At 35.1% G+C, this 25,631-nt stretch overlaps 8 protein-coding genes across 8 annotated transcripts in view; all 8 read left to right on the forward strand.

Moving 5' to 3' along the window:
* LOC149702786 (uncharacterized) overlaps positions 1 to 25,631 on the forward strand; it is a 119,187-nt gene that overhangs the window by 54,976 nt on the left and 38,580 nt on the right. The window lies entirely within an intron of this gene.
* LOC149702788 (uncharacterized) lies at positions 2,436 to 5,142 on the forward strand. The gene is made up of 4 exons (XM_089867049.1): positions 2,436 to 2,447; positions 2,803 to 2,806; positions 3,804 to 4,021; positions 4,737 to 5,142. The coding sequence occupies exons 1-4, from the start codon at positions 2,436 to 2,438 to the stop codon at positions 5,049 to 5,051; spliced, it is 549 nt and encodes a 182-aa protein (XP_089723175.1). The 3' UTR covers positions 5,052 to 5,142.
* LOC149702789 (adult-specific rigid cuticular protein 15.7-like) lies at positions 9,030 to 10,117 on the forward strand. Its single transcript, XM_089866737.1, has 3 exons — positions 9,030 to 9,329; positions 9,398 to 9,481; positions 9,553 to 10,117. Exons 1-3 carry the CDS (start codon positions 9,318 to 9,320, stop codon positions 9,856 to 9,858), a joined length of 402 nt encoding a protein of 133 aa, XP_089722863.1. The 5' UTR covers positions 9,030 to 9,317; the 3' UTR covers positions 9,859 to 10,117.
* Positions 11,016 to 11,808, forward strand: LOC149702790 (adult-specific rigid cuticular protein 15.7-like). Its single transcript, XM_089867050.1, has 3 exons — positions 11,016 to 11,027; positions 11,095 to 11,178; positions 11,247 to 11,808. The coding sequence occupies exons 1-3, from the start codon at positions 11,016 to 11,018 to the stop codon at positions 11,547 to 11,549; spliced, it is 399 nt and encodes a 132-aa protein (XP_089723176.1). The 3' UTR covers positions 11,550 to 11,808.
* LOC149702791 (adult-specific rigid cuticular protein 15.7-like) lies at positions 12,621 to 13,403 on the forward strand. Its single transcript, XM_089866740.1, has 3 exons — positions 12,621 to 12,701; positions 12,765 to 12,848; positions 12,918 to 13,403. The coding sequence occupies exons 1-3, from the start codon at positions 12,690 to 12,692 to the stop codon at positions 13,218 to 13,220; spliced, it is 399 nt and encodes a 132-aa protein (XP_089722866.1). The 5' UTR covers positions 12,621 to 12,689; the 3' UTR covers positions 13,221 to 13,403.
* LOC149702792 (adult-specific rigid cuticular protein 15.7-like) lies at positions 14,437 to 15,519 on the forward strand. The gene is made up of 3 exons (XM_089866739.1): positions 14,437 to 14,760; positions 14,828 to 14,911; positions 14,983 to 15,519. The coding sequence occupies exons 1-3, from the start codon at positions 14,749 to 14,751 to the stop codon at positions 15,283 to 15,285; spliced, it is 399 nt and encodes a 132-aa protein (XP_089722865.1). The 5' UTR covers positions 14,437 to 14,748; the 3' UTR covers positions 15,286 to 15,519.
* On the forward strand, positions 17,711 to 18,367 carry LOC149702793 (adult-specific rigid cuticular protein 15.7-like). Its single transcript, XM_089867051.1, has 3 exons — positions 17,711 to 17,722; positions 17,786 to 17,869; positions 17,941 to 18,367. Exons 1-3 carry the CDS (start codon positions 17,711 to 17,713, stop codon positions 18,241 to 18,243), a joined length of 399 nt encoding a protein of 132 aa, XP_089723177.1. The 3' UTR covers positions 18,244 to 18,367.
* On the forward strand, positions 19,367 to 19,903 carry LOC149702794 (adult-specific rigid cuticular protein 15.7-like). Its single transcript, XM_089867052.1, has 3 exons — positions 19,367 to 19,378; positions 19,446 to 19,529; positions 19,601 to 19,903. Exons 1-3 carry the CDS (start codon positions 19,367 to 19,369, stop codon positions 19,901 to 19,903), a joined length of 399 nt encoding a protein of 132 aa, XP_089723178.1.

Genomic DNA, 25,631 nt, shown 5'->3' on the forward strand with positions numbered 1-25,631 from the left:
ATTGCTATTAAAAACAATTCCCGAATAATTTCCGTACCCTTGCTTTTAGACAGCTTCATTTTGAACCCCTGTAAAGATGCTTTTCTGTACAACCATAGCCCACTCGATCACGCGCATCACGACGTAAGCTGCTCGCGCTATATAGCGCGAGCAGCGCAGCGTCCGGGAGCGCGGATCGAGTGGGCTCTGGTACAACGCAAGAGGGGTCGTAGTCATAGCGACAGATGTAAACAGGAATTACGTATTATTGGCCCTCCTTGTCAGCAACGTCACCAATACGTAGTTTTAGTGAGCCAATAAGAAAATTTAATTTTTTGGTTACGTGTTGAAGGAAGGGGCTATGTACTCGTCTATGAGTCGGACTGAAGTAAATATTAACCGTTGGGAATTCCGTCTTAAAAAAGTCTATCTATCCCTGATTTAATACAATCCCACCCGAAGTATACATTTCATAAAAAATGCATGCACCAAATAACCTCTTCGACAATTACAAAACAAAAAAAAAAATACCATAAGATCTTCCGGTTTGTCTGTATTTATCGTTAAAAAAAATCTTCTCCCACTAAACCAAACCAAACCAAAACCACCTCGAATACAAACAATCCACTTGTCTATCTTCATTAAAGGGAAAATGAAATGCCGTAATGTTGCAGTAGCTAATTGGTTTTAGTTCCCAATGGAAGATTAAGCATATGTACTTAAAAAATTTATAAAATTATTTAAAATTAACTGAATATTTGATTAGTTAAATTCATAATAAGTATCTTGTAAAATTAAAAATGTAAACGGGTTGCCAGGTCATTTAATATCCCCTTTAAAATATCAGCAGTTCGCATATGATAAACTTAACCGCAGCGAGCTACTACCACGTTGTCTTTATGGTATCTATATTACATTTCCTACTTTTGCATTTTTTTTTTGATACAAAATTCTTTGAAACGTTGCAAAAGACGTGGTGGACCAGGGACAATATAGTGCTTAGCACGGACCAATATTCGGAACCTAGATTTTTTCGGGGGTAAGCCTATATGGATCACCGGTTGAGTAGTTGCCGGAAAATCGTCGGAAGCCGAGAGTGAATACACAAAGTATATAGTGAGAAGAGTGTGTGAAAAAAATCGTCCTTTTTGATAGGGCTAACACCTAAAGGTCCATTCACAACTGGGCTGAAGGTGGGCTTATGTTGGAAGCTAATTTGTTCGCTACGAATATGAAGTTTATATCAAATCCAATAGAAAGATATTGCTTTATTTCGATATATTTCTTGGGATTCAATAACATTTTGATACACTTTTTGTCTAATGGAGTTTCAGTTTTAATCATCTAACAACTCGGCTGAAGGTGGACTTATGTTGGAAACCAATTTGTTCACTATGACTATAAAGTTTATGTCAAATCCAATTGAAAACATTGCTAGATTTCGATATATTTCTTAGGATTTTAGAAAATTTTGATACACTTATTGTCTAATGATGTTTCAGTTTTAATCATATAATTAGTTTTTGACATTATGTTGTTAGTCGTAATTTAAAGGGGCTATAATAACTGTAATTGTCTAACAGAAATTGGAATCGGATCCGAACGAATATTGCTGACAAAATCACTGACAGATATCTTACGAGGTTTTCAATATCGGGTTTAATACCAATATATCAAACAATAATCAACTTACAGATTGTTAAAGCGTAAATAGTGTAAGATTACAAAAGCGTTCGGTTTAACTTAAGTATAGATATTTCGCAAAAGTTTTGTTAGTCATTATACAGTGCAATTCAACCGCTGTCTACATAAGACAGACTGAAATGTTGTAGTATTCTGGTCGATTCAGTGATCAATTCAGTTCCAAAACTGCAGGAGATGCTCTTACAAGTTACTTGCCACCCTGAAGCGCGGTTTAAGTTAAGAAACTACTGTGGAAATTTCTCTAGCACCTTTAGTACACGCTAAGTTCTGCGTGATAGCTCTTGAAACCTCGACTCGAGTGTGAAGGGACCATAAGTAAATCTGTTCGTGGTCGAACTAAACTAAAAGTATGAAAAGTAGGAGACTATTACCGAGAAGATGCATCAGAGCGAGTCGAAACAATTTTTTACGGCTATTACGTGGAAAAAGTATACCCAATTTTGAGCCATTTTCCCTTTCTCTTTTTAAAGGTCAAGATAGTGTTTTGCTATTACGGAGCTTCTAGAAGGGTGACACCGGAGTGTCCACACCCCTCTTGCACAGTCTTACTAACGCTATTTGAGTACACACCCTCTTCCTACACTTGGGTAGCGAATCTAAATTGCTTGACCGTTTTCCGGTTTTCCCTATAAAAGCGTATCGAACATGTCCGATGAGCACAGTTCACTTTCTACTCTCATTGGTATCAAGGATTATATCCAACTCTTAAGTCTTCAACTAGATTTGTATACTTTATATACTAAAAAGACAATATGATCGCCAAGGTGAGTTGTTCGTTTCTAAAACCGAGATTTTATGGTTCTTTCCTTTGTCTTGGACTTCGTTGTCTTTTCATTCCTTTTGGGTTGGAGTGGAAGCTTGGAGAGTTAAATCAACTTAGATATTAACGAATGGTTTGCGAGTAGTGGAAGGGTATTTGAGAGTTTTGATAGTTAACGTGGTTGAACGAGGGTTTTGAAGTACTTGCTCATTTCAATTGGTACTGGTACTTAAACCGCCTTTGTTTCATTCGAAAGCCGCTTGTGTTTCAGTTATTTCTGGGTTACTTTTCTTTCGAGGAAATTCTCAAAATACTTAAAGTTAAAGGACATGTTTTTTATTTAAAATTACGTTTTGAAGACTTGTAAGATATTGAGTGAAGAATTTCAAGTTCTTTGATCTTGTATAGAAGAGAATCAAGAAATCAAGAGTTTAAATAGTGTTTAAGTTCAAGTGTTGCTAATTGGATCATGAAATAACGAACCGTTCCTTTTTACAAGTGCGAAAAAGTTCGAGTTTTAGAATTCAGGTTTCTGTTAAGTTAGAAATCGTGTAAATTGCATGCCCGAAGAATTTTTATTTAGGGTAGCTTTTCTTATTTGGCTTTATTATTCCTTTATCTTTTGGCATTTGCATATATCTAATTGTTCGAATATTTAAATATTTTAAAATATTCCCTCGAGGCCTTTAAAATATTTTATTTTATTTTATTTTCACGGATATAACTTTCTAATCAATAATACCCGTTATTTTTATTAGATTTTTTAATTTCTATCTAGAAAAACCCAAAAACATTCCATCACATTTATTTTTAACAAAATATTAAGGACCTTAGTTACATCCATCCCATAAACATCTTCGTGATAATAACAATTTCAATACAACATGCAGTTAAAACATTTATTTAAAAGTAAAAAATTCCCTTATATTCTTCATTCAAATTCGGTAAAACACCCTGCCTAGCTAGGTAGGCTAGTTTTCGTAGCTAGAACGTGCAAAAATGAGGTTTTAATTTGTTTTTCTTCGAAGAGAATTAAAAAAAGGTGTAACTTATTAGTAGATGAACGCCCGTAAATCTTCAAAAATATAATAATAAAAAGTGTGACCTCCTTTCACTTTTGGAAACAAGCATCAACTGCTTCTCTTTACCCAATGAATTTTCCCAACTAGTTCCGATCGATCTTCAATGCCGAAACAAAAAATTTAATGTACTAGTGAGAGTGGCCGAAATAAGATTGCGTGGTTTAACCACGACCAAAAATTCCAGAGCTAGTCAAGCCGAAAACTATTTCGAAGCATTTTTTCTTCATTCATTCATTTCCTTTTTTTCCTTTACTGTGACGGTTATTTTCAAAATGCAGCATGGCTTTTTACCCAACTTCATTGCGAAAGACGAAGTGCATTACACGTTTTTATATCCAATGACAAAATTAAATTAACAAACATCCTTTTTATTTGTTTTTTTTTTCGTCAACGTGTTGTAAATGTATTACAGGTTGTTCTTATCTCCGTCGTTCTCGGTGTTGCTCTAGCGGGTCACCATCATGGAGGTCATAGTAACACTTACAGAAAGCAAGACGTGAGTTATGGACTTGCATATTACCACAATGTTAGGTTATGAGCGAGTTCCAAAGTTCTTGACTGTAGTTTTGCGCAATGATAAAGATCAAATAAGAAAATGCGAAGGGTTTTACGTTTAGGTTAATAAATGCTAGTGGGTCACTTTACACGTGTATGATGTTTCGAAGTTCTGCATCTTTGCGTTAAGCCTTTTACAAGATTAATAGCCTTGTTATGTCTTAGAATATTGGTGGTTGGTTGCATACTTTTAAAGCTGTGTAGTTTATCTATTGGTTTATGTTACAACGAAACAGTTGTTTCCTATAAGATTGTTGAATGATTATTATATTGCAACTTAACTTTGGGATAGACTTTAAATACTACTTCGAACAATAGTGGGGCAACAAACACAAGCTGTAGTATGGATTTGATGGAAATGTCCTCACAAAATGGTAGCTTTAAAGATTTCCCAGACCATTTGTGACATTTAAAGATAGTCAAAACGTTTGTTAACTCTTGTTTAATAAGGTTGATAATTTGGCAATACAGGCAACTTAATTCCTACCTTACTTACAAGTTACGTAAAATTTTATGACTCGAAAGGACAGTTCCATTGTTTAGAGATTACATTTTTTGGAGGGACCAAGTCATAGAGCGCCTTATTGCCCTCCACAATATAGCTCTGCATGCCCACAATATAAAATTTAGCTAAACCTAACTCGACCCTTGTTCAGCCCCACGGTCACTACTCCTTCGGATATGACATTGTGGACCATAAGGGAGCCAAGAACAGCCGTCACGAACACGGAGGACATGGCCACGTACAAGGATCTTACCAGATCCACGATATTGATGGTCGTGCCCGTACCGTCCACTACATGGCCGATAAGGGAGGATTCCGCGCCAAGATCCACACCAACGAACCCGGAACCGTTCAACACCACGCTGCCGCTGCCAGTTACGATGGACCCCATAAGGTCCCATCTCACGGTGGTGTCCAATATGGAGGTCATGATGGACAAAACGGAGGTTATGGAGGTGGATACTAAAGAACTCTGGAAATGTCTTTAACCCCAGGAACAAATAAGATTAATGGATTCAGGAACTCTATTTATTTAAGATTTTGAAGGTATCTTTCGTAATAATTGCTATAGTTCTACTATATTATATTTAAACTAAGGGGATTTTAAGTTTTATTAGAAACCCTAATTCTAAATACTTTAATTGTACTACAATTTATAATGTGGAGGGAGATTCATACATTGTAAAGCTGTGTTATGGAGCTATAGACTAATTAGGGGTATCGCTTTATTTGCTAATTATTTTTTTTTGCCAATTGCGCAAGTCGCCATAAAAATGTAGGGTGCCTTAATGTTTATTATTATTATTTTTATTCAAAACTTTCTCACTTTATGATTTCCTGTGATAAAACTTTTAATTTAATCTTTATGTAAATACGAAATGACTCCGATTCACTCTCCTAGTTTTTCTTTAGGCGTTTTTATTTAAACTTAAGTATTTTAATTTATTCGTACTCCCTGGCTCTCTCCCCTAGCGCTATGTATTATTATGTAAATTAGTCCTAACCTACTGTACCACCGCGTTGATGTGATTTATATTGATGTTTAAAATATGCGAATGAAAATAAAATAATTTTACATTGAATGTGTGACTTCTTAAATTTATTTATTTCAAAACTAGTTTACTTTTACTGTTTGTAACAAAAAAATTTACATACGTTATAAATTTAATAAAAAAAAATTATGCAACCTTGATATTTAACTGCATGTTTAACCGACTGCTTTTTCGGAATGATATTTAGTATAAAAGTAGTATCATAAGTTTATAAGATATGTTCCATAAGTTTGTCACTGGTTACTCACTGAGAGCTTGTCATGAAGTGACGTAGGTCATAGATTCGAGGTAAAGCGACGCCTGGTAAGGCGCTGTCAAAGGCTTAGTACAGACTAAATAGGAAGATGGACTGCAAAATTAACCGAGTGTACTATAGTCAATTCTCGCTTGTCGTTCTCGAACTAGCTCGAGCTGTAAGTCTCTAGCATTACGAAGTATAGGTAGTGTTATACTTATGGAACATATTTTATAAGCTTATGGTAGTATCTATGCAATACAAGTGATGAATTGGCTATCTGGCCATATGTCTAATCAGCGCCACTAGCGGATGGTCTGAGAACTACTCCCATAGAGACTAGGTATATTTAAGAGGGTTTACAGAATTTCCGCCAGGTGGCTCGAACGCCGCGCCATCTGACGGAAATTCTGCAAACCCGCTTAAATATACCTAGACTCTATGGGAGTAGTTTTCAGACCATCCGCTAGTGGCGCTGATTAGACATAAGGCCAATTCAATGATGTTAGCTAGAGAATGCAGGGTAATTTCTATCTCCATCTAGAGGGGGATATTGGCAATATTATTGCCGCTAATTCCCGGCCTATGCGAATGTTTATGTATTTAATGTATGAATTTGACTATTGTGTGCTTTAAAGAGGCTAGAGAAATTTCCTACTCTATTTCATAGCTTTAACTGTGCTTCAGGGTTGCCAGAACGAAACATTTGATTTTTCCTAAAATCTACCATAAAATACAGTTACAATAGGATTTTTTCGATATAGAAATCAGATCTGCTTACTTTATTTCGAACTTCACTCATACTTTCAAAGTGTTTATAACTTTCTTAGTGTATTTACTATTTTCACACGACTTAGACGATAATACTGTTTTTTCGTTACTCATATATAGGGATGTAGGCTATCAACTAAAAGCGATACAAAGGTTTTAGCTAATTCTTTAAGAGTCTGTAACCTTAATTTCAACATCGTATAATGTTTCGAAAAAATTACAGAAAAAAATATTATAAACACGCTGAATTTATTTAATTGAAAATTACATTTTTGATCTCTTTTATGGGTAATTTTTAAATTAAAAACCTTAAGTATTGGAAGAGGGTACAGTTTAGTATGCCCTCCGAGAAAGTTCATTTGCTTTCCGCTAAACATTGAAGTTACAAAAACGGGCTTAGTAGTAAATGAAATATGTGTTTTTAGTTTTGAGGTAAATTGTACTATACAGGGTATTATAAAAATTGTGCCGTAGGTTTTTTCTATGGATGATTTTGAGTCGAAAATGTTTTATGACATTTTGTCCAAAGCGGTAGAAGATACCTTAAAGTTATGATTAACAGTTTCTTAGTTAAATTTAAGGGGCCATCTATAAAACACCAGAAATCATAACTTTTAAACGGTGGCTTGGGCAAAAAAATGTCATAGAACATTTTCGACTCAAAATTACCCATAGAACCAACCCACTGTACTTTTGTTATGCCATGCATTTTCAAACAACCTTTACCCAAACATGTTTCTACCTAGATTGAATACAAAATCTTTGTACCTTCTTTTATCACGTTCTACTTTCACCATGGGTGGTTTCTTTAATTTTCTCCCCAAAATATTAACACCAAAATGTAGGTAATAAATTTTTAAAATTAAAATTAATAAAAAACGGGTCTATCTTAAAACTTGACATGCTGTATAGCTAGTGCAAAGAAAAAACCCATTTGACTCAACTAAAATTGAACTAGTAATCACTCATAAAAATTCAAAATAAAATACCACTGAATTTCAATTTTTTTTCCCAAATATAAATTAAATATGCTCCTGTGGGTATAAGATTTTTTTTATAATAAGTTGACTTTTATTTTCCCCTGTGGTTTGACTTGTGTCCCACAGATGGTTTTTTTTTGTGAATTGTCTTTTGGGGACGTAAATATGATATATGACTTCCAAAATTTAACGCATGGGCGGTGATTGAAAATGTGGCTCAGGGAAAGAAAGTCCATTAAAGGCTTGAGAATTGAAGTTGAGATCACCTTTACCAAAACTGGTATACCCGAAACGTACTTTGAAAGATGTTAGGATAATTTTTTAGAGACGTCTTTTGGGAATAAATGGAACTTATTTTTCATTTTATAAGTATGAATTAATTCTAAGGAAAATTGCAAGGTTATATTTGGAAAATTTTAAATCTATTAATTAAAACATCACAATGTTTAATTTTTTAAATTCAAAAATAACAGAGTATATTGAAATATAGCAGCTTGGGAATTTTTTACAGCTACTAATAATTTTAAGAAACTTTCGATAAAAAATATTCGGATTCTACATGTGAAATGACTTTGGGGCGAAATGAGTTTTAAAATTTTGTTTGTGAATATTTAATATCATAAAATGTACCCAAAGCTTTAATTATGTATACTGTACCTTTTTTGGTAAACGTAATTAGAAGAAAAGGTCATTACGAAATTCATGAGCAAAATGGGTCTAACTATAACGTAATTTAACGTAATTTACAAAATGATCTTATACTTCATCATCTTTCTCTTCAAAAATGATTGAAATTAAATATCCTTGATTTGGATATCTTAAAAAATGTATTAAAAATGTTATTTATCACCTATTTATACCTACTGAGTAAATTATAATTTTTTGCTATTATTACCATTGAAAACATTTATATTTAGTAAACAAATCCGTCTAACTAAGCTCACGAAATTTCTTATTGAACTATAATTATGTTAAGCATAAGCTATACTTGACCAACCCTAGTTTCTTAATTTTACCAACAATCTTTAGTATAACACCTAATGAAACGGCTACTTTGTCCACATATTTTGCAGTATAAAACCCTACATGAATTTGTAAATTGAATTGGTTTAATGAAGTAATAACCTCACAGTTTTAATCGATTCAATGATTACTGAAATTAAATGTCAAATATTTGTGGAAAAATTGCAACACTGAACTGAATTTCTATGTAATTACTACTGCGGGTATAGGGGTGCGCCACACACGAAGCGAAACCTTATAATATTTCAAATTTTCCTCGGTCTAGAGGATTCTACAACATATTTTACACCCTTAAGCCTGCCAATTTTCGAACTTAAACTAGAATATTACGTAAAAATGGCCAAATCGTTAAAAAAAATTATTGTGATACGTTGAAAATCAGCCATCCGAAAACGTTATACTTTCTTTTACTTATCACACGTTGTTAAAAGTGAAAGTCCTTCAATTACGTCGGAAAGGTCGAATCCGGCCATATTATTGTTACAAATACGAAAGAATTTCTCGAATATTACTGTGACATTAAATCCACACCCTAATAACTATTCAATACACCCACACCCATTTAATTGATCATGGGTGATTGTGATATCGAGTATAAAAACGAAAATTAAAATTGGAGAACAATCACAATTCGTTTATTCTTCGAGTAAAGAACAATTTCTCCTCACAAAATGATTGCTAAGGTATGGTAGTACTTGCACGGTTTCTTTTAACTGTTTCTGTGAAACAATTAACATCTTTGTGTAAATAGGTTGCCATTCTCGCCGCCCTTTTGGGAGTCGCGTACTGCGGAATTGTTGGAGGTGGTGTCAGTAACACTTACAGGAAACAAGAAGTAATTTTGTTAGGCCTTTGCATGAATGTTTGTTTAGAAAGTTGTGCCAACTCTCGGGGTGTTCGTTTTAGCCCCATGGTCAATACGCTTTCGGATACGACATCGTTGGACACGATGGTGCCAAGAACAGTCGTCACGAACAAGGAGGACCAGGACACGCCGTAGGATCTTACCAAATCCACGATATTGATGGACGATCTCGTACCGTCAGCTACGTCGCCGATGGTTTGGGATTCCGTGCCAAGATCTTGACCAACGAACCAGGAACCGTCCAACATTACGCCGCTGCTGCCGCCTACGCTGGTCCCCACGCTGTCCCATCTATCGGAGGTGTCCAATCTGGAGGACATGACGGTCAAATCGGAGGATATTACTAAGAAGAGCCTTTAATGTTCTGAACCTATCTTTGAGGGAACTATTCAATGTGATACTTTTATTAGATCATTTCAAACGTACATTTTTTCTGGTTACAAGCCTCCGTCCAAATCAATGCCTTTGTTCAAACAAATACCTTCGCTCAAACACTACACACAAACTTATTTCTTGTCAAAATATTGCCAAATGTTTTTCTTTTCTGTTCCCATGAAATAAAATTATTTATTGACCTGAAATTTATTTTGATTTTATTTAAAATTGTTCAAAATGAAAGGAATACTGCATTAATACGTAATTAAAGCGTCAATCAACAACCATGAGAAAATCCTGTCTTACGATATTGTTGATTTACATGAAATTTCTTTTATGTAGATAGCGTTAATTTGATTAAAATCGTTTATTGAAATTCATCTAATAATTCAAAGTTATTTTTATTTTTCAAAATTTGTTCCCATTATCGTCGTACTAATTAACAGAAGGCTGTGTTAAATAAACTGTATAAATGACTTACTTCATTCCAATTCAATTGAAAACACATAATAGTTTTACTACTTAATAAATTTCGTGTTCTAAATTTCCCGTATCTTCGAATTCAAGAGGGTAGTATTTTCTGGGGTCAAAGGTTGTGACATAACCATTTAAATGGGTTAGTCCTATTCATCAGTTTCAAAATGAATCGATACCTTTGACCCATGTTGGTTGAAAGAACAACAAATACATATGCCTAAAACATAATCTAAAAGTACATAATTGGAATTCCATAAGTTTCTTATACATTTACGTTATACCGCAAAAATGTTTCTAAAGCCATACTATATCAATAGCTGTTTAATGAGATAATTTAATATTAAAATGAAGTGGTCAAGACTTCCATCTTTCGAACATTCTTTATGGAAAGTGGAACCAATATTTAATTCGTTTGGTTTAACCTTGAAAATGAAAAGCCTAGAGTTAACGTCTCAGGTCCAAAATTGTTTAAAATTACTTAAAAATGTAAACCGTATCACACTCTAATTACTACGCGAAGAAACACGCCCTAGGAAAGAATGATACAATTAAATCTAGTCTAGTATAAAAGCCGATATCGGAAAGATCAAATAATCACAACTCACTACACTCACCTAACAAAGCAAACACAAGGAATATTCCCATACACAAAATGATTGCTAAGGTAAATATGAATGAACCAAATGTGAATCCAAGTTTGAATCGTGACTCTAAGTACTTGTCTAAATTAGGTTGCCATCCTCGCCGCCCTTTTGGGAGTCGCGTACTGCGGAATTGTCGGAGGTGGTGTCAGTAACACTTACAGGAAGCAAGAAGTAATTTTGTTAGGCCTTGCATGAATGTTTGTTTAGAAAGATGTGCCAACTCTCGGTGTTCGTTTTAGCCCCATGGTCAATACGCTTTCGGATACGACATCGTTGGACACGATGGTGCCAAGAACAGTCGTCACGAACAAGGAGGACCAGGACACGCCGTAGGATCTTACCAAATTCACGATATTGATGGACGTGCCCGTACCGTCAGCTACGTCGCCGATGGTTTGGGATTCCGCGCCAAGATCTTGACTAACGAACCAGGAACCGTCCAACACTACGCCGCTGCCGCCGCCTACGCTGGTCCCCACGCTGTCCCGTCCATCGGAGGTGTCCAATCTGGAGGACATGACGGACAAATCGGAGGATATTAATAAGGAGAGCATTTAATGTTCTCCACCTCTCTTTGGGGAACTATTCAATGTGATACTTTTATTAGATCATTTCAAACGTACATTTTTTGTGGTTACAAGCCTTCGTTCAAACAAATACCTTCGCTCAAACTCTTCACACACAATTATTTCTTGTCAAAATATTTGCCAAATGTTTTCTTTTCTTTTCCCATGAAATAAAATTATTTATTGACCTGAAATTTATTTTGATTTTATTTTAAATTGTCGAAAATGACTTAAGTATTGCATTAATTTGAAATATTCATAGCGTGAATCAACAACTATGCAAAGCTCCTGGATTACGATATCGTTAATTTACAGAATATTGCTTAACTTTTATGTAGATTGCGTTAAATTGATAAAAACCAATTATTGACGGTTATCTTTAGGTCTAATTAGTCTCAGTTATTTATTTTGGTTGAAACTTCTTTCTATAATCGTACTACTATGACAAGGCCGTATTACATAAAGAGTACAAATGACTCGCTTCATTCGAATTCTATTCAAAACCCATCATAATTTTAAAATATAATAAAATTTGTGTTTTAAAATTCCTGTATCATTTCGTATCAAAGAGGGTAGTAATTTCCGGGGTCAAAGGTTGGGACATAACCTTTTCAATGGGTTAAGATTATTCTTACAGTTTGAAAATAAAATAATACATTTGACCTTTGTAAGTTGAGAGAAAAACAAATACGAATGTCAACCATAAAATCAATAATTCCATAATAGTTTTGTACATTTTTACGTTATACCGCAAAAATGTTTCTTAAGCCAAAAATATATCGATTCGATTATTTATAATCTCAAATATGTGGTCAAGACCTCCATCTTTCGAACATTCTTTATTGAAAGTGGAACCAATATTTAATATGCTAGGTTTAACCTTGAAAATGCAACGCGTAGAGTTAACGTCTCCGGTTCAAAATTATGTACTTAATATTAAACTTTAAAACATAAACCATATCACACTCTAATTACTTCGCGAAGTAACACGCCCTAGAAAAGAATGATACAATTAAATCTTGTCTGGTATAAAAGCCGATACCGGAAAGATCGAATAATTACAACTCACTACACTCTCCTAGCAAAACAAGCGCAAGGATTACTCCCATACACAAAATGATCGCTAAGGTAAATATAAAGGAAGCTTAAATCCAAGATTGAATCGTGACTTTAGGTACTTGTCTAAATTAGGTTGCCATCCTCGCCGCCCTTTTGGGAGTCGCGTACTGCGGAATTGTCGGAGGTGGTGTCAGTAACACTTACAGGAAACAAGAAGTAATTTTGTTAGGCCTTTGCATGAATGTTTGTTTAGAAAGTTGTGCCAACTCTCGGTGTTCGTTTTAGCCCCATGGTCAATACGCTTTCGGATACGACATCGTTGGGCACGATGGTGCCAAGAACAGTCGTCACGAACAAGGAGGACCAGGACACGCCGTAGGATCTTACCAAATCCACGATATTGATGGACGATCTCGTACCGTCAGCTACGTCGCCGATGGTTTGGGATTCCGCGCCAAGATCTTGACCAACGAACCAGGAACCGTCCAACACTACGCCGCTGCCGCTGCCTACGCTGGTCCCCACGCTGTCCCATCTATCGGAGGTGTCCAATCTGGAGGACATGACGGACAAATCGGAGGATATTAATAAGAAGATCTTCATGTTCTGAATCTCTTTGGGGGCAACTATTACTATTCAATGTGATACTTGTATTAAATCATTTCAAACGTAGATTTATCCTGGCTATGAGCCTTCGTTCAAACTAATCTTTCGCTCAAGAACTTCACAAAAACACTTTTTCTTCTTGTAAAATATTTGCCAAATGTTTATCTTTTCTTTTCCCACGAAATAAAATTATTTATTGATCCGATTTTCATTTTGGTTTTATTTAAAATTCTGAAAAATAAGTGAAATATTGCAATAATCAATGCGTAAATCAACAACCATGAAAAGTTCTTGCATTACGTTATTGTTAATTTAAAGAGGATTACATTTCTGTTTGTAGATTTCCTTAATTTGACTAAAACCCTTTATTGAAGAACATCTAATTGATCTTAGTTATATTTTTTGGTTGAAATTTCTTTCCATAATCGTATTACAAAGACAGGATAATGACTGATTTCATTTGAATTCAATTCAAAACATATCATAGTTTTACTAAATGATAAATTTCGTGTTTCAAATTTAATGTATCATTTTAAATCAACGATGATGATTTCAGGGGTTAAAGGTTGCGACGTAAACATCGATGGGTTAAGCTTATTCTTTCAGTGTGAAAATAAATTTATACATTTTTCCAGGAATAAATAGATATCTTTCATTTTGGGATATTCAACAGACTGTCATTTTCTGGGCCTTTCTGCTTGAATTAAATGGGAGGAGTTGTAGAAACCGTCAAAACTGACGTCATGCGTGTATTTGAATCCGCGTGTCGAGTGATACTGCCTTAGCTAGCGACGCGTCCCACGATTAATGCGACCTATGAACGACAAACCCAAATGTAAACAAGTTTTTTTTTGTCGTGTGAACGAGTTGACCAAGGGTCGATAGTTGTCCTTTATATATGTCAAGAGCCAATGAAACGCGAAGAAGGAGGAGAGGGTGGTGTACCAAAGTTTAAAGCCCTTCCTCTAACCTTAAATCAGATATTGGAATTCGGTCCATAACCTCTTAAATATTTCAAGTAGAAGAAATACATGTATTCCTAGTTAGTTTAAAGAGTAAAAAATACGAAGGTTAACAGTATAATCAATAAATACATATTTAAAATTCCATACAAGTTTCGAATATATTTAAGTTATACCGCAACAAATGTTTCTAAAGCCATACTACATCTGTTTGATATGATCATATAAAATTTAAAGGAGGTGGTCAAGACCTCAAACTTTCAAACATTCTTTATTGAAAGTGGAACCAATATTTAATTCGTTAGGTTTAACCTTGAAAATGCTACGCGTTGAGTTAACGTCTCGGGTCCAAAATAATTTACATAATATTAAACTTTAAAATATAAACCGTATCACACTCTAATTACTACGCGAAGTAACACGCCCTAGTAAAGAATGATACAATTAAATCTAGTCTAGTATAAAAGCTGATATCGGAAGGATCGAACAATCACAACTCACTACACTCGCCTAGCAAAGCAAACACAAGGAATACTCCCTTACACAAAATGATCGCTAAGGTAAATATAAAGGAAATAAATGTGAATCCAAGTTTGAATCGTGATTTTAAGGACTTGTCTAAATTAGGTTGCCATTCTCGCCGCCCTTTTGGGAGTCGCGTACTGCGGAATTGTCGGAGGTGGTGTCAGTAACACTTACAGGAAACAAGAAGTAATTTTATTAGGCCTTTGCATGAATGTTTGTTTAGAAGCTTGGGCCAACTCTCGGGGTGTTCGTTTTAGCCCCATGGTCAATACGCTTTCGGATACGACATCGTTGGACACGATGGTGCCAAGAACAGCCGTCACGAACAAGGAGGTCCAGGACACGCCGTAGGATCTTACCAAATCCACGATATTGATGGACGTTCTCGTACCGTCAGCTACGTCGCCGATGGTTTGGGATTCCGCGCCAAGATCTTGACTAACGAACCAGGAACCGTCCAACACTACGCCGCTGCCGCCGCCTATGCTGGTCCCCACGCTGTCCCGTCCATTGGCGGTGTCCAATCTGGTGGACATGACGGACAAATTGGAGGATACTAATAAGAAGAACTTCATGTTCTGAATCTCTTTTGGGGCAACTATTACTATTCAATGTGATACTTGTATTAGATTATTTCAAACGTACATTTTTTGTGTGGTTATAAGACTTTGTTCAAACAAATACCTTCGCTCAAACTAAAACCTTCCTCAAACGAATACCTTCGCTCAAACTGAAACCTTCCTCAAACGAATACCTTCGCTCAAACTAAAACCTTCCTCAAACTAAAACCTTCCTCAAACGAATACCTTCGCTCAAACTAAAACCTTCCTCAAACGAATACCTTCGCTCAAACTAAAACCTTCCTCAAACGAATACCTTCGCTCAAACTGAAACCTTCCTCAAACGAATACCTTCGCTCAAACTGAAACCTTCCTCAAACGAATACCTTCGCTCAAACTAAAACCTTCCTCAAACGAATACCTTCGCTCAAACTAAAACCTTCCTCAAACGAATACCTTCGCTCAAACTGAAACCTTCCTCAAACGAATACCTTCGCTCAAACTAAAACCTTCCTCAAACTAAAACCTTCCTCAAACGAATACCTTCGCTCAAACTAAAACCTTCCTCAAACGAATACCTTCGCTCAAACTAAAACCTTCCTCAAACGAATACCTTCGCTCAAACTAAAACCTTCCTCAAACGAATACCTTCGCTCAAACTAAAACCTTCCTCAAACGAATACCTTCGCTCAAACTAAAACCTTCCTCAAACGAATACCTTCGCTCAAACCAGAAGCGCATGACATACGAAGTGATTTTCTATTATGCATAACATAGCGGCCGTCTTATACGGAAAGCTTTTACCATCAAGGGGGGGGGGGAAATGTCAGCCCCCTTTCCAACTTTATTTTTCCTCTCGCGCCGAGAAATCCAAGCGGGTGGGGTTCAGCTTAGAAGGTGATTGGCTTATACATTTTTTACGCATATGTCACCGCTTAGAAATAGTTCCCCTTATTCTCGCCAGACGGCAACCCTAATAAATCGATGCAGTTTTTGTCAGTATCCCCCCATAGGTGGCTAGTGCCGACTCAAATAAAAATCTTTCCGTATAAGACGGGTCTACCAAAGAGTCTAGAAAATCACTTCGTATGTCATGCGCTTCTGCTCAAACTAAAACCTTCCTCAAACAAATACCTTCGCTCAAACTAAAACCTTCGCTAAAACTAAAACCTTCCTCAAACAAATACCTTCGCTCAAACTAAAACCTTCCTCTAACAAATACCTTCGCTCAAACTAAAACCTTCCTCAAACAAATACCTTCGCTCAAATTAAAACCTTCCTCAAACAAATACCTTCGCTCAAACTAAAACCTTCCTCAAACAAATACCTTCGCTCAAACTAAAACCTTCCTCAAACAAATACCTTCGCTCAAACTAAAACCTTCCTCAAACAAATACCTTCGCTCAAACTAAAACCTTCCTCAAACAAATACCTTCGCTCAAGCACTTCACACACACAATTATTTCTTGTCAAAAATATTTGCCAAATGTTGTTCTTTTCTTTTCCAACGAAATAAAATTATTTATTGATCTGAAATTTATTTTGTTTTATTTAAAATTGTGGAAAATGTGGGAAAATTGCATTAAAACGCAATGTTCACTACTGGAATCAACAACCATCCAAAGATCTTGTTGATTTACTTAAGATTTCTTTTATTTTATGTGAATTTTGGTAATTTGACTAAAATAGTTTATTAAAATAATCTAATTATTCATAGTTATTTTTATTTTGGATATTTGTTTCCATAATCGTACTATTAAAAGGGCAGTATTACCTAAACAGTATAAATGACTTCACTGCAATTCATTTCAAAACACAACAATTTTATTCCTAGGCCTAGATGAATTTTATGTTCCAAATTTCCCGTATTATTTCGAATCAAAGACCGAAGTAACTTCAGAGGTCAAAGGTTGTGACATAACCTTTTTTATGGTTTAAGCTTATTTCAAGTATGAAAATAAATTTCTACATTTGACAGGTGTTAGTTGAATGTCAACAATAAAATCAATGAGTTCATATTTAGAATTACGTACAGGTTAGGTAACACCGCAAAAAAATTTCTAAAGCCATACTATATCAATATCTGTTCAATTAGACCATTTATAATCTCAAAGATGTGGTCAAGACCTCCATATTTCCAACATTCCTTATGGAAAGTGGAACTAATATTTAATTCTTTAGATTTAACCTTGAAAATTCACCGCATTGAGTTAACGTCTCAGGTCCAAAATTATTTACATAATATTAAACTTTATAACACAAATCGTATCACACTCTAATTACGTCGCGAAGTAACACGCCCTAGAAAAGAATGATACAATTAAATCTAGTCTAGTATAAAAGCCGATATCGGAAAGATCAAATAATCACAACTCACTACGCTCACCTAGTAAAGCAAACGCAAGGATTACTCCCATTACACAAAATGATCGCCAAGGTAAATATAAAGGAAGTATAAATCAAAGTTTGAATCGTGACTTTAAGTACTGGTCTAAATTAGGTTGCCATCATCGCCGCCCTTTTGGGAGTCGCGTACTGCGGAATTGTCGGAGGTGGTGTCAGTAACACTTACAGGAAACAAGAAGTAATTTCGTTAGGCCTTTGCATGAATGTTTGTTTAGAAAGTTGTGCCAACTCTCGGGGTGTTCGTTTTAGCCCCATGGTCAATACGCTTTCGGATACGACATCGTTGGACACGAAGGTGCCAAGAACAGTCGTCACGAACAAGGAGGACCAGGACACGCCGTAGGATCTTACCAAATCCACGATATTGATGGACGTTCTCGTACCGTCAGCTACGTCGCCGATGGTTTGGGATTCCGTGCCAAGATTTTGACCAACGAACCAGGAACCGTCCAACATTACGCCGCTGCTGCCGCCTATGCTGGTCCCCACGCTGTCCCGTCCATTGGCGGTGTCCAATCAGGAGGACATGACGGTCAAATTGGAGGATATTAATAAGAAGAACTTCATGTTCTGAATCTCTTTTGGGGCAACTATTACTTTTCAATGTGATACTTGTATTAGATTATTTCAAACGTACATTTTTTCTGGTTACAAGCCTTCGTTCAAACAAAAACCTTCGCTCAAGCTCTTCACACACAATTATTTCTTATCAAATATTTGCCAAATGTTTTTCATTTCTTTTCCTATGAAATAAAATTATTTATTGACCTGAAATTTATTTTGATTTTATTTAAAATAGGGAAATATTGCATTGAATTCAATATTCAAAGCGTGAATCAACAACCATCTAAAGATCCTACATTGCGATGTAGTTGATTTACATACTATTATTTTTATTTTGTGTTGATTGCGTTAATTTGATTAAAAGCGTTCGTTGAAGAATATCTCATTATTCTGAGTTCTTTGTTTTGTTGAAATTTCATTCCAAAATCTTACTAAGAGAAGGTTGTATTACAGAAACAATACAAATGTCTTCATTAAAAATCGATTCAAAACACATCATAATTTTACTACTTGATAAAACTCTTGTTCTAAATTTACCGTATCAGTTTCTATCAAAGGTGATAGTAATTTCAGGGGTCAAAGGTTGTGACATAACCTTTTCGATGTGTTAAGCTTAATCTTACAGTTTGAAAATGAATTAATATATTTGACCCGTGTTATTTGAAAGAATAACAATTACGAATTACAACAATTATATCAATAAGTACATACTTGGAATTCCATAAAATCTTCGTAAATATTTAAGCAATACCACAACAAATGTTTTTTATCTGTTAAATCAGATTATTTAAAATTTCAATAAAGTGGTCAAGACCTCCATAATTTGAACATTCCATATTCAAAGTGGAACCAATAGTTAATTCTTTAGATGTAACCTTGAAAATGCCACGCTTTGAGTTAACGTCTCAGGTCCAAAATTATTTCAATAATTATAAACTTTAAAATACAAACGGTATCACACTCTAATTACTACGCGAAGTAACACGCCCTAGAAAAGAATGATACAATTAAATCTAGTCTAGTATAAAAGCCGATATCGGAAAAGTTGAACAATCACAACTCACTACTCTCACCTAGCAAAGCAAACAAAAGGATTACTCCTATACACAAAATGATCGCTAAGGTAAATATGAAGGAACCAAATGTGAATCCAAGTTTAAATCGTGACTTTAAGTACTTGTCTAAATTAGGTTGCCATCCTCGCCGCCCTTTTGGGAGTCGCGTACTGCGGAATTGTCGGAGGTGGTGTCAGTAACACTTACAGGAAACAAGAAGTAATTTTGTTAGACCTTTGCATGAATGTTTGGTTAGAAGCTTGTGCCAACTCTCGGAGTGTTCGTTTTAGCCCCATGGTCAATACTCTTTCGGATACGACATCGTTGGACACGAAGGTGCCAAGAACAGTCGTCACGAACAAGGAGGACCAGGACACGCCGTAGGATCTTACCAAATCCACGATATTGATGGACGTTCTCGTACCGTCAGCTACGTCGCCGATGGTTTGGGATTCCGCGCCAAGATCTTGACTAACGAACCAGGAACCGTCCAACATTACGCCGCTGCTGCCGCCTACGCTGGTCCCCACGCTGTCCCGTCTGTCGGAGGTGTGCAATCTGGAGGACATGATGGACAAATCGGAGGATACTAAATTGTTCCATTTTTCATAGTTTTTATTTATATACAATGTTTTAATAAACTTCATGCTATTCGATAGTGAACGTTAAATTACACAGATGGTTTTTTTTTTCAAAAATTAATCGTGACTACTTGCTTTAATCAGCGAAATTCTGTCTGTGCACTGAATGATATCTTCAAAATATAGCATTAATTGTCATACAGTTAAATTTTCAACGGTGTATTCGTGCATATGTCGTTGAATATTAGGCAGCTGTATTTTTTTGTTACAATATTTGAAATGGTGCTTGAAAAACTATGATTTACAATCTAGTAAATGGTGCGGGTCGAAATTACTTTAGTAGTATAGTGAAAGTTTATTCAAGATTGTTCGCTTCTACCAGCTAAGTTCACGATAACACTGAAATAACGTTTGTAATACAGCATTGTAATGAGTTTAAATTTTCATCGGTATATTCGTATATCTTTTCTAGAACAGAATTTCAAGCGTTACGAGCGTTGCTGACAGGATTGCCAGGATAATTAGAAGGTTGAACGGAGTTGTCATTTGTGAAATCTTCAGGGTGGTTATGCTTTCTTTCGGTTTCGTCCAGGTTACGTAATCTAGCTGATAAATGAAATCAAAGTCCAGAAATGTGACGGGCTTGCTTTCAAAAATTGGATACACACTGAAATTTTGAAAAATACTAGTTCTTAGAAATTCAACTGGTATTTGGAAGGGCATTAATAAGGAACACATTACACGGCTTTCCTTGATTTTATGTGGGTGGTAATCGTACCTTGTTTGACCAATTTCACGGATTTCCGGGCTATTAGTTATGAATGACGTGTTGTAAAGTATGTGAAGATAATCGGTGTGGATATCGCCTGAAATGTACATTCCACCCATGCTTGAGATTATTTCTTTCGAATCATCATCTCCCGTTAAAACTTCTCCGATTAACCAAGTCAGATAGATTTTGCTGATGATCAGAACCGATTTGCCAGACAGGACATCCATGTATCCATCTAAGCTTAATAGTTCCATAAGAGTACAGAAATTTTCCTCCTTTAGACTTTTGAGCCACTTGTTGACAACTTCGTCGCTGGTTGCCTGAAAAATATAGATTTGTATAATTTTCTAGAAATTTCGAAATGAATAGAAGCAACATAAATTGATCGATTTCTGTTCCATAATTTATAAAGATTGATTTTCATTACTGGCTGAATTTATCGACACGAGAATCGATAGGTAAAATTGAAAATTATCAATATCCCTTCGAAGGGAACCATTTAAATCTTTGTTTAAGATAATGTTACCAACATCTTATGGAAAGGAACGTGCAATATCGACTTAAGTTGATCGAAAGGATTTAGGATGATTTGTATTATAAATCACGATCTTCCTTTCAATTGAAAATATTATTGCATGCATTTGCAGAAAGAGAACAGAGGCAGGATTAAAGATTTAATAATTTTGGTTAAGGTAGTCAAGGCAATCTAACCAAAATCTTAAGATATTCGTGGACGACGCTTCCTTGAATTATTACGGGTTTTAACTTCGAGGTCATTACGTCTTCTAATGAGTCGAGAGTGTCGTATGTCTCTGTTGTAAACTCTGTTCTTAAGAAACATCCCATAAAGAATAAAATGATTGTGGCGCTCAACAACCAAACTGAAGAAATGAGTCGAACAGTTACTTCCGGTGAAATATTTGGAATCGCTGTGAAATATCAATCAAGTTACAGATGCTTATACGTGTATATTTTTGATCTAGGGATGTCACTCACGTTCAGCACACAGTAACGACGCGTTGTTCCAAATATTATTCAGCATTCGATTCACCAATTTCCTAATAATTTGCTTCAAAGACAATAGCTTGAATCGATGTTTTAGAATCCAATGAAATGTCAGGATTGTCGAAATTAGTATGACGCACTCTGTCATTAGCGTGATAACCTATATGGTTTCCAATTATATGTATTTAATAGTCTATTGTATTTTGTTTTTTCAATTTATTATTCTTCGACTTTTGTTGAAGTTGTAAGTTTATATTAAGAAAGAGTTATTTTTCCTAAAAAAGCTTTCATTGAAAATTTCAATACGTCTTAACCTGCAAGTCCATGGCAAGAAACGATAGTGTTGTCGAGATTATCTTTTTAGGTGGACCAGTTACAATGACGGTGCTACTAGAATCATACGGTGAGGAAGGTGTAAAGAAACCTATCACTTTTTCGAAGAATGAAAGTTGAACTGGCATCACTATGACGTGTTTTTCCTATTAAATGAAAAAGTTATACAATTAAACATTATTATTCCGCGATATTGTAGTATTTTTGTTCAGCACCCGGAAATCTATTGGTGAATTGTGTATCTCGATAATATCAGTGTAACTTATTTTATGACCCTCGTAATTAATTCTACAACAAAAAATATATTTAATAAGTTCGTAATGTGATGGCCACTTAATTGGGTTTTTGATATTGAAATTATCTTACTTCATATTGGTTGCTCTTTCCAAATATTCCCTGGTAAGATTGTATTTTTTTTCCTACATTTTTCATTTCCCACGTTTCCTGCATTACGTGGTAATTTTTTAATTATTATTTTTGATTTGATTCATAGTAATTAAAATTTTTCAAAATAATACCGCAATCGTCCCGAAATTGACGAGATGAGGCAGAGCATATCTGAAAAATATGAGGAATTTGAGGTCTTAAAAGGAGGGTGAAGTGGAAAATAAAGTTAGTTTTTTTTATCGATTCTTCTACTAATTATAAGACCAGTCTGCATAGTGAAACAACACCGAATGATTTTAAAATTACAATTAGTTTAAAATTTCATGGATAATTTGAAATAAGGATCTCCGACCAATCGGGTAACGCCCTGTCTTCTTGTTAATGAAATTCTCAACCTAATGTTAATTTTAAATCCATTCGGAGATATTTCCTTGATGTTTCACTACGCAGACTGGCCTTATAATTTGTAGAAAAATCGATAAAAAAATTATTTAATTTTCCTTTTCACCCTCCCTTTAATACTCTTTCGCTTCCATAATTGCAAAGTATCAAAATCTAGAGCCTATATTTTCAATAGACATAAAAATTTAGTTGGTTTAAACATACCTGTATTTGAAGAAGCTGGTATTCCTATACTCAAACTGGTTTACACCCATTTCTAAAATTTTCAGCCTTTCTACCTTAGCAACCGAAACAGTTGATTTAAAATAAAACTTAGGTTCCGGGTTTTTAATATTAGCATTTTCTACTAATAGCCATTTCGTGTATGTGGCGTGTGTCTCTGAAAAGATATAAAATAAAATAAAACTTGAACAAAATATTTACGCATAACGTTTGCTGCTGTATTTAAACCATTATACTTATCTGAATAATGCGTGTGAAATGATACAGAGCTTATTTGTTACTCACTGCAACTTTTCAGCTTTATTGGTAGAGCGGTTTAAGCTGGGCATTGATTATCAGTCAGTCAGGACTTGACTAATATCAGAAGGGGATAAAAGTAGAAGGATGACACTGTATACTCTTAAAACTTTAGTTATGTAACATGATTCTTCCCAGGCTCACGCTTTTTGTTTGCTCTCCTGCTCATCAAAATTCAGGGGTGAATTCTATAACAGTTTGTTACTAAATCCTCAGCAATCAACCCATAAACCTTGATTGTCTTGACGTGGGACTGGGACAAAAAATACACAAGCGCATGCGCCTTGGCAAATAGTTAAGAGCTAATAGAGTAATGATGAGGGAACTATTTATAATTGCTTATGTGATTCTGTTTGGTAACCTTGCTCCAAATGTAAAATGATATATTACCGCAACCGTTCCGAAATTGTCTGGAAAAGGCTGAGCATATTTATAAAAACAATCAATTGAATAATTAATATCCTTAAGTAATACGTAATAGTTTAAATAGTCAGTGTGAATAATAGTATCATAATCTAGAGCTAAATTGACCTAAAAATTTAGATAACTCAACCTTACCTGTGTTTGAAAGTTATGGATTTTGATATATATTCGTATATTTATGCATCCATTTCTAACGTTGTGTTGAAAAAAAAAGAAGAGCTTAGCTAGGGTATTTAATATTTTTAATTTCTACTAACAGTCATTTCATATCATATGAAAATATTTATACAACTTTTACGTCTTTACTAAGGCCAGTAACGCTTGTGATGTTGAAATTTGTAGACAACGTCAAGTGCTTTTAATTTGAGTAAAAGGTAAAATAAGTCGAATGTTCAGCCTAAATGCAGATAAGGAGAAACAATTCTCCTAAATATCTGAAGGATACGTGTCAAAAATATTAAAATACTTGGGTTATATCATAATAGTCACCAAAATATAAATAATTTAAACTTGACCGCCATATACAGGGTGTTTCATAAATTAAAGGGTATGTTCTTTGGGTCAAAGTGAGTGGAAAGTGTTAAATAACATGGAGCCCAAATAATTTATTTACGAAGATATGAGCTCCCAAAAACATTGGTCCCAGAACAAGGAATTAGTCACATGTGGAGCAAGTATATCAACCTGCCCAACTTGTTTAGACAATTTCAATAGCCTCCAATCTAAGAATGTTAATGATCCTTTATCTAGCAGAAGTGTACGTTTAAAGGTAGAAGTGTACGTTTAAAGGTAGAAGTGTACGTTTAAAGGTAGAAGTGTACGTTTAAAGGTAGAAGTGTACGTTTAAAGGTAGAAGTGTACGTTTAAAGGTAGAAGTGTACGTTTAAAGGTAGAAGTGTACGTTTAAAGGTAGAAGTGTACGTTTAAAGGTAGAAGTGTACGTTTAAAGGTAGAAGTGTACGTTTAAAGGTAGAAGTGTACGTTTAAAGGTAGAAGTGTACGTTTAAAGGTAGAAGTGTACGTTTAAAGGTAGAAGTGTACGTTTAAAGGTAGAAGTGTACGTTTAAAGGTAGAAGTGTACGTTTAAAGGTAGAAGTGTACGTTTAAAGGTAGAAGTGTACGTTTAAAGGTAGAAGTGTACGTTTAAAGGTAGAAGTGTACGTTTAAAGGTAGAAGTGTACGTTTAAAGGTAGAAGTGTACGTTTAAAGGTAGAAGTGTACGTTTAAAGGTAGAAGTGTACGTTTAAAGGTAGAAGTGTACGTTTAAAGGTAGAAGTGTACGTTTAAAGGTAGAAGTGTACGTTTAAAGGTAGAAGTGTACGTTTAAAGGTAGAAGTGTACGTTTAAAGGTAGAAGTGTACGTTTAAAGGTAGAAGTGTACGTTTAAAGGTAGAAGTGTACGTTTAAAGGTAGAAGTGTACGTTTAAAGGTAGAAGTGTACGTTTAAAGGTAGAAGTGTACGTTTAAAGGTAGAAGTGTACGTTTAAAGGTAGAAGTGTACGTTTAAAGGTAGAAGTGTACGTTTAAAGGTAGAAGTGTACGTTTAAAGGTAGAAGTATACGTTTAAAGGTAGAAGTATACGTTTAAAGGTAGAAGTGTACGTTTAAAGGTAGAAGTGTGCCTAAGATGGTAAGGTAAAAGAAGTTTTGAACAATACCTCTAAATAACGTTGTTAACTTGGTACGAATAAAAGAAACATTAACTGGAAACTCTTGTGCTATTACACTTTGAACTACAAAGTTTGAGATACAAAGGCATGAACGCATGCAAATGCCGTCAATTCCCGGCTCCCTAGAAGGTACCGGCCATAGGGAAACTGACCCACTTGTCTCTCCCCATTATAAGGTTCTGCTAGTAAAATATTAAATAGTTTCGGTTATTTTTGATTTTATTAGTTTT

Source organism: Phalangium opilio, unplaced genomic scaffold, assembly GCF_054372755.1.
Source record: "Phalangium opilio isolate 3A_F unplaced genomic scaffold, DU_Popi_V2 ptg000017l_1, whole genome shotgun sequence".
Classification (NCBI taxonomy): domain Eukaryota; kingdom Metazoa; phylum Arthropoda; class Arachnida; order Opiliones; family Phalangiidae; genus Phalangium; species Phalangium opilio.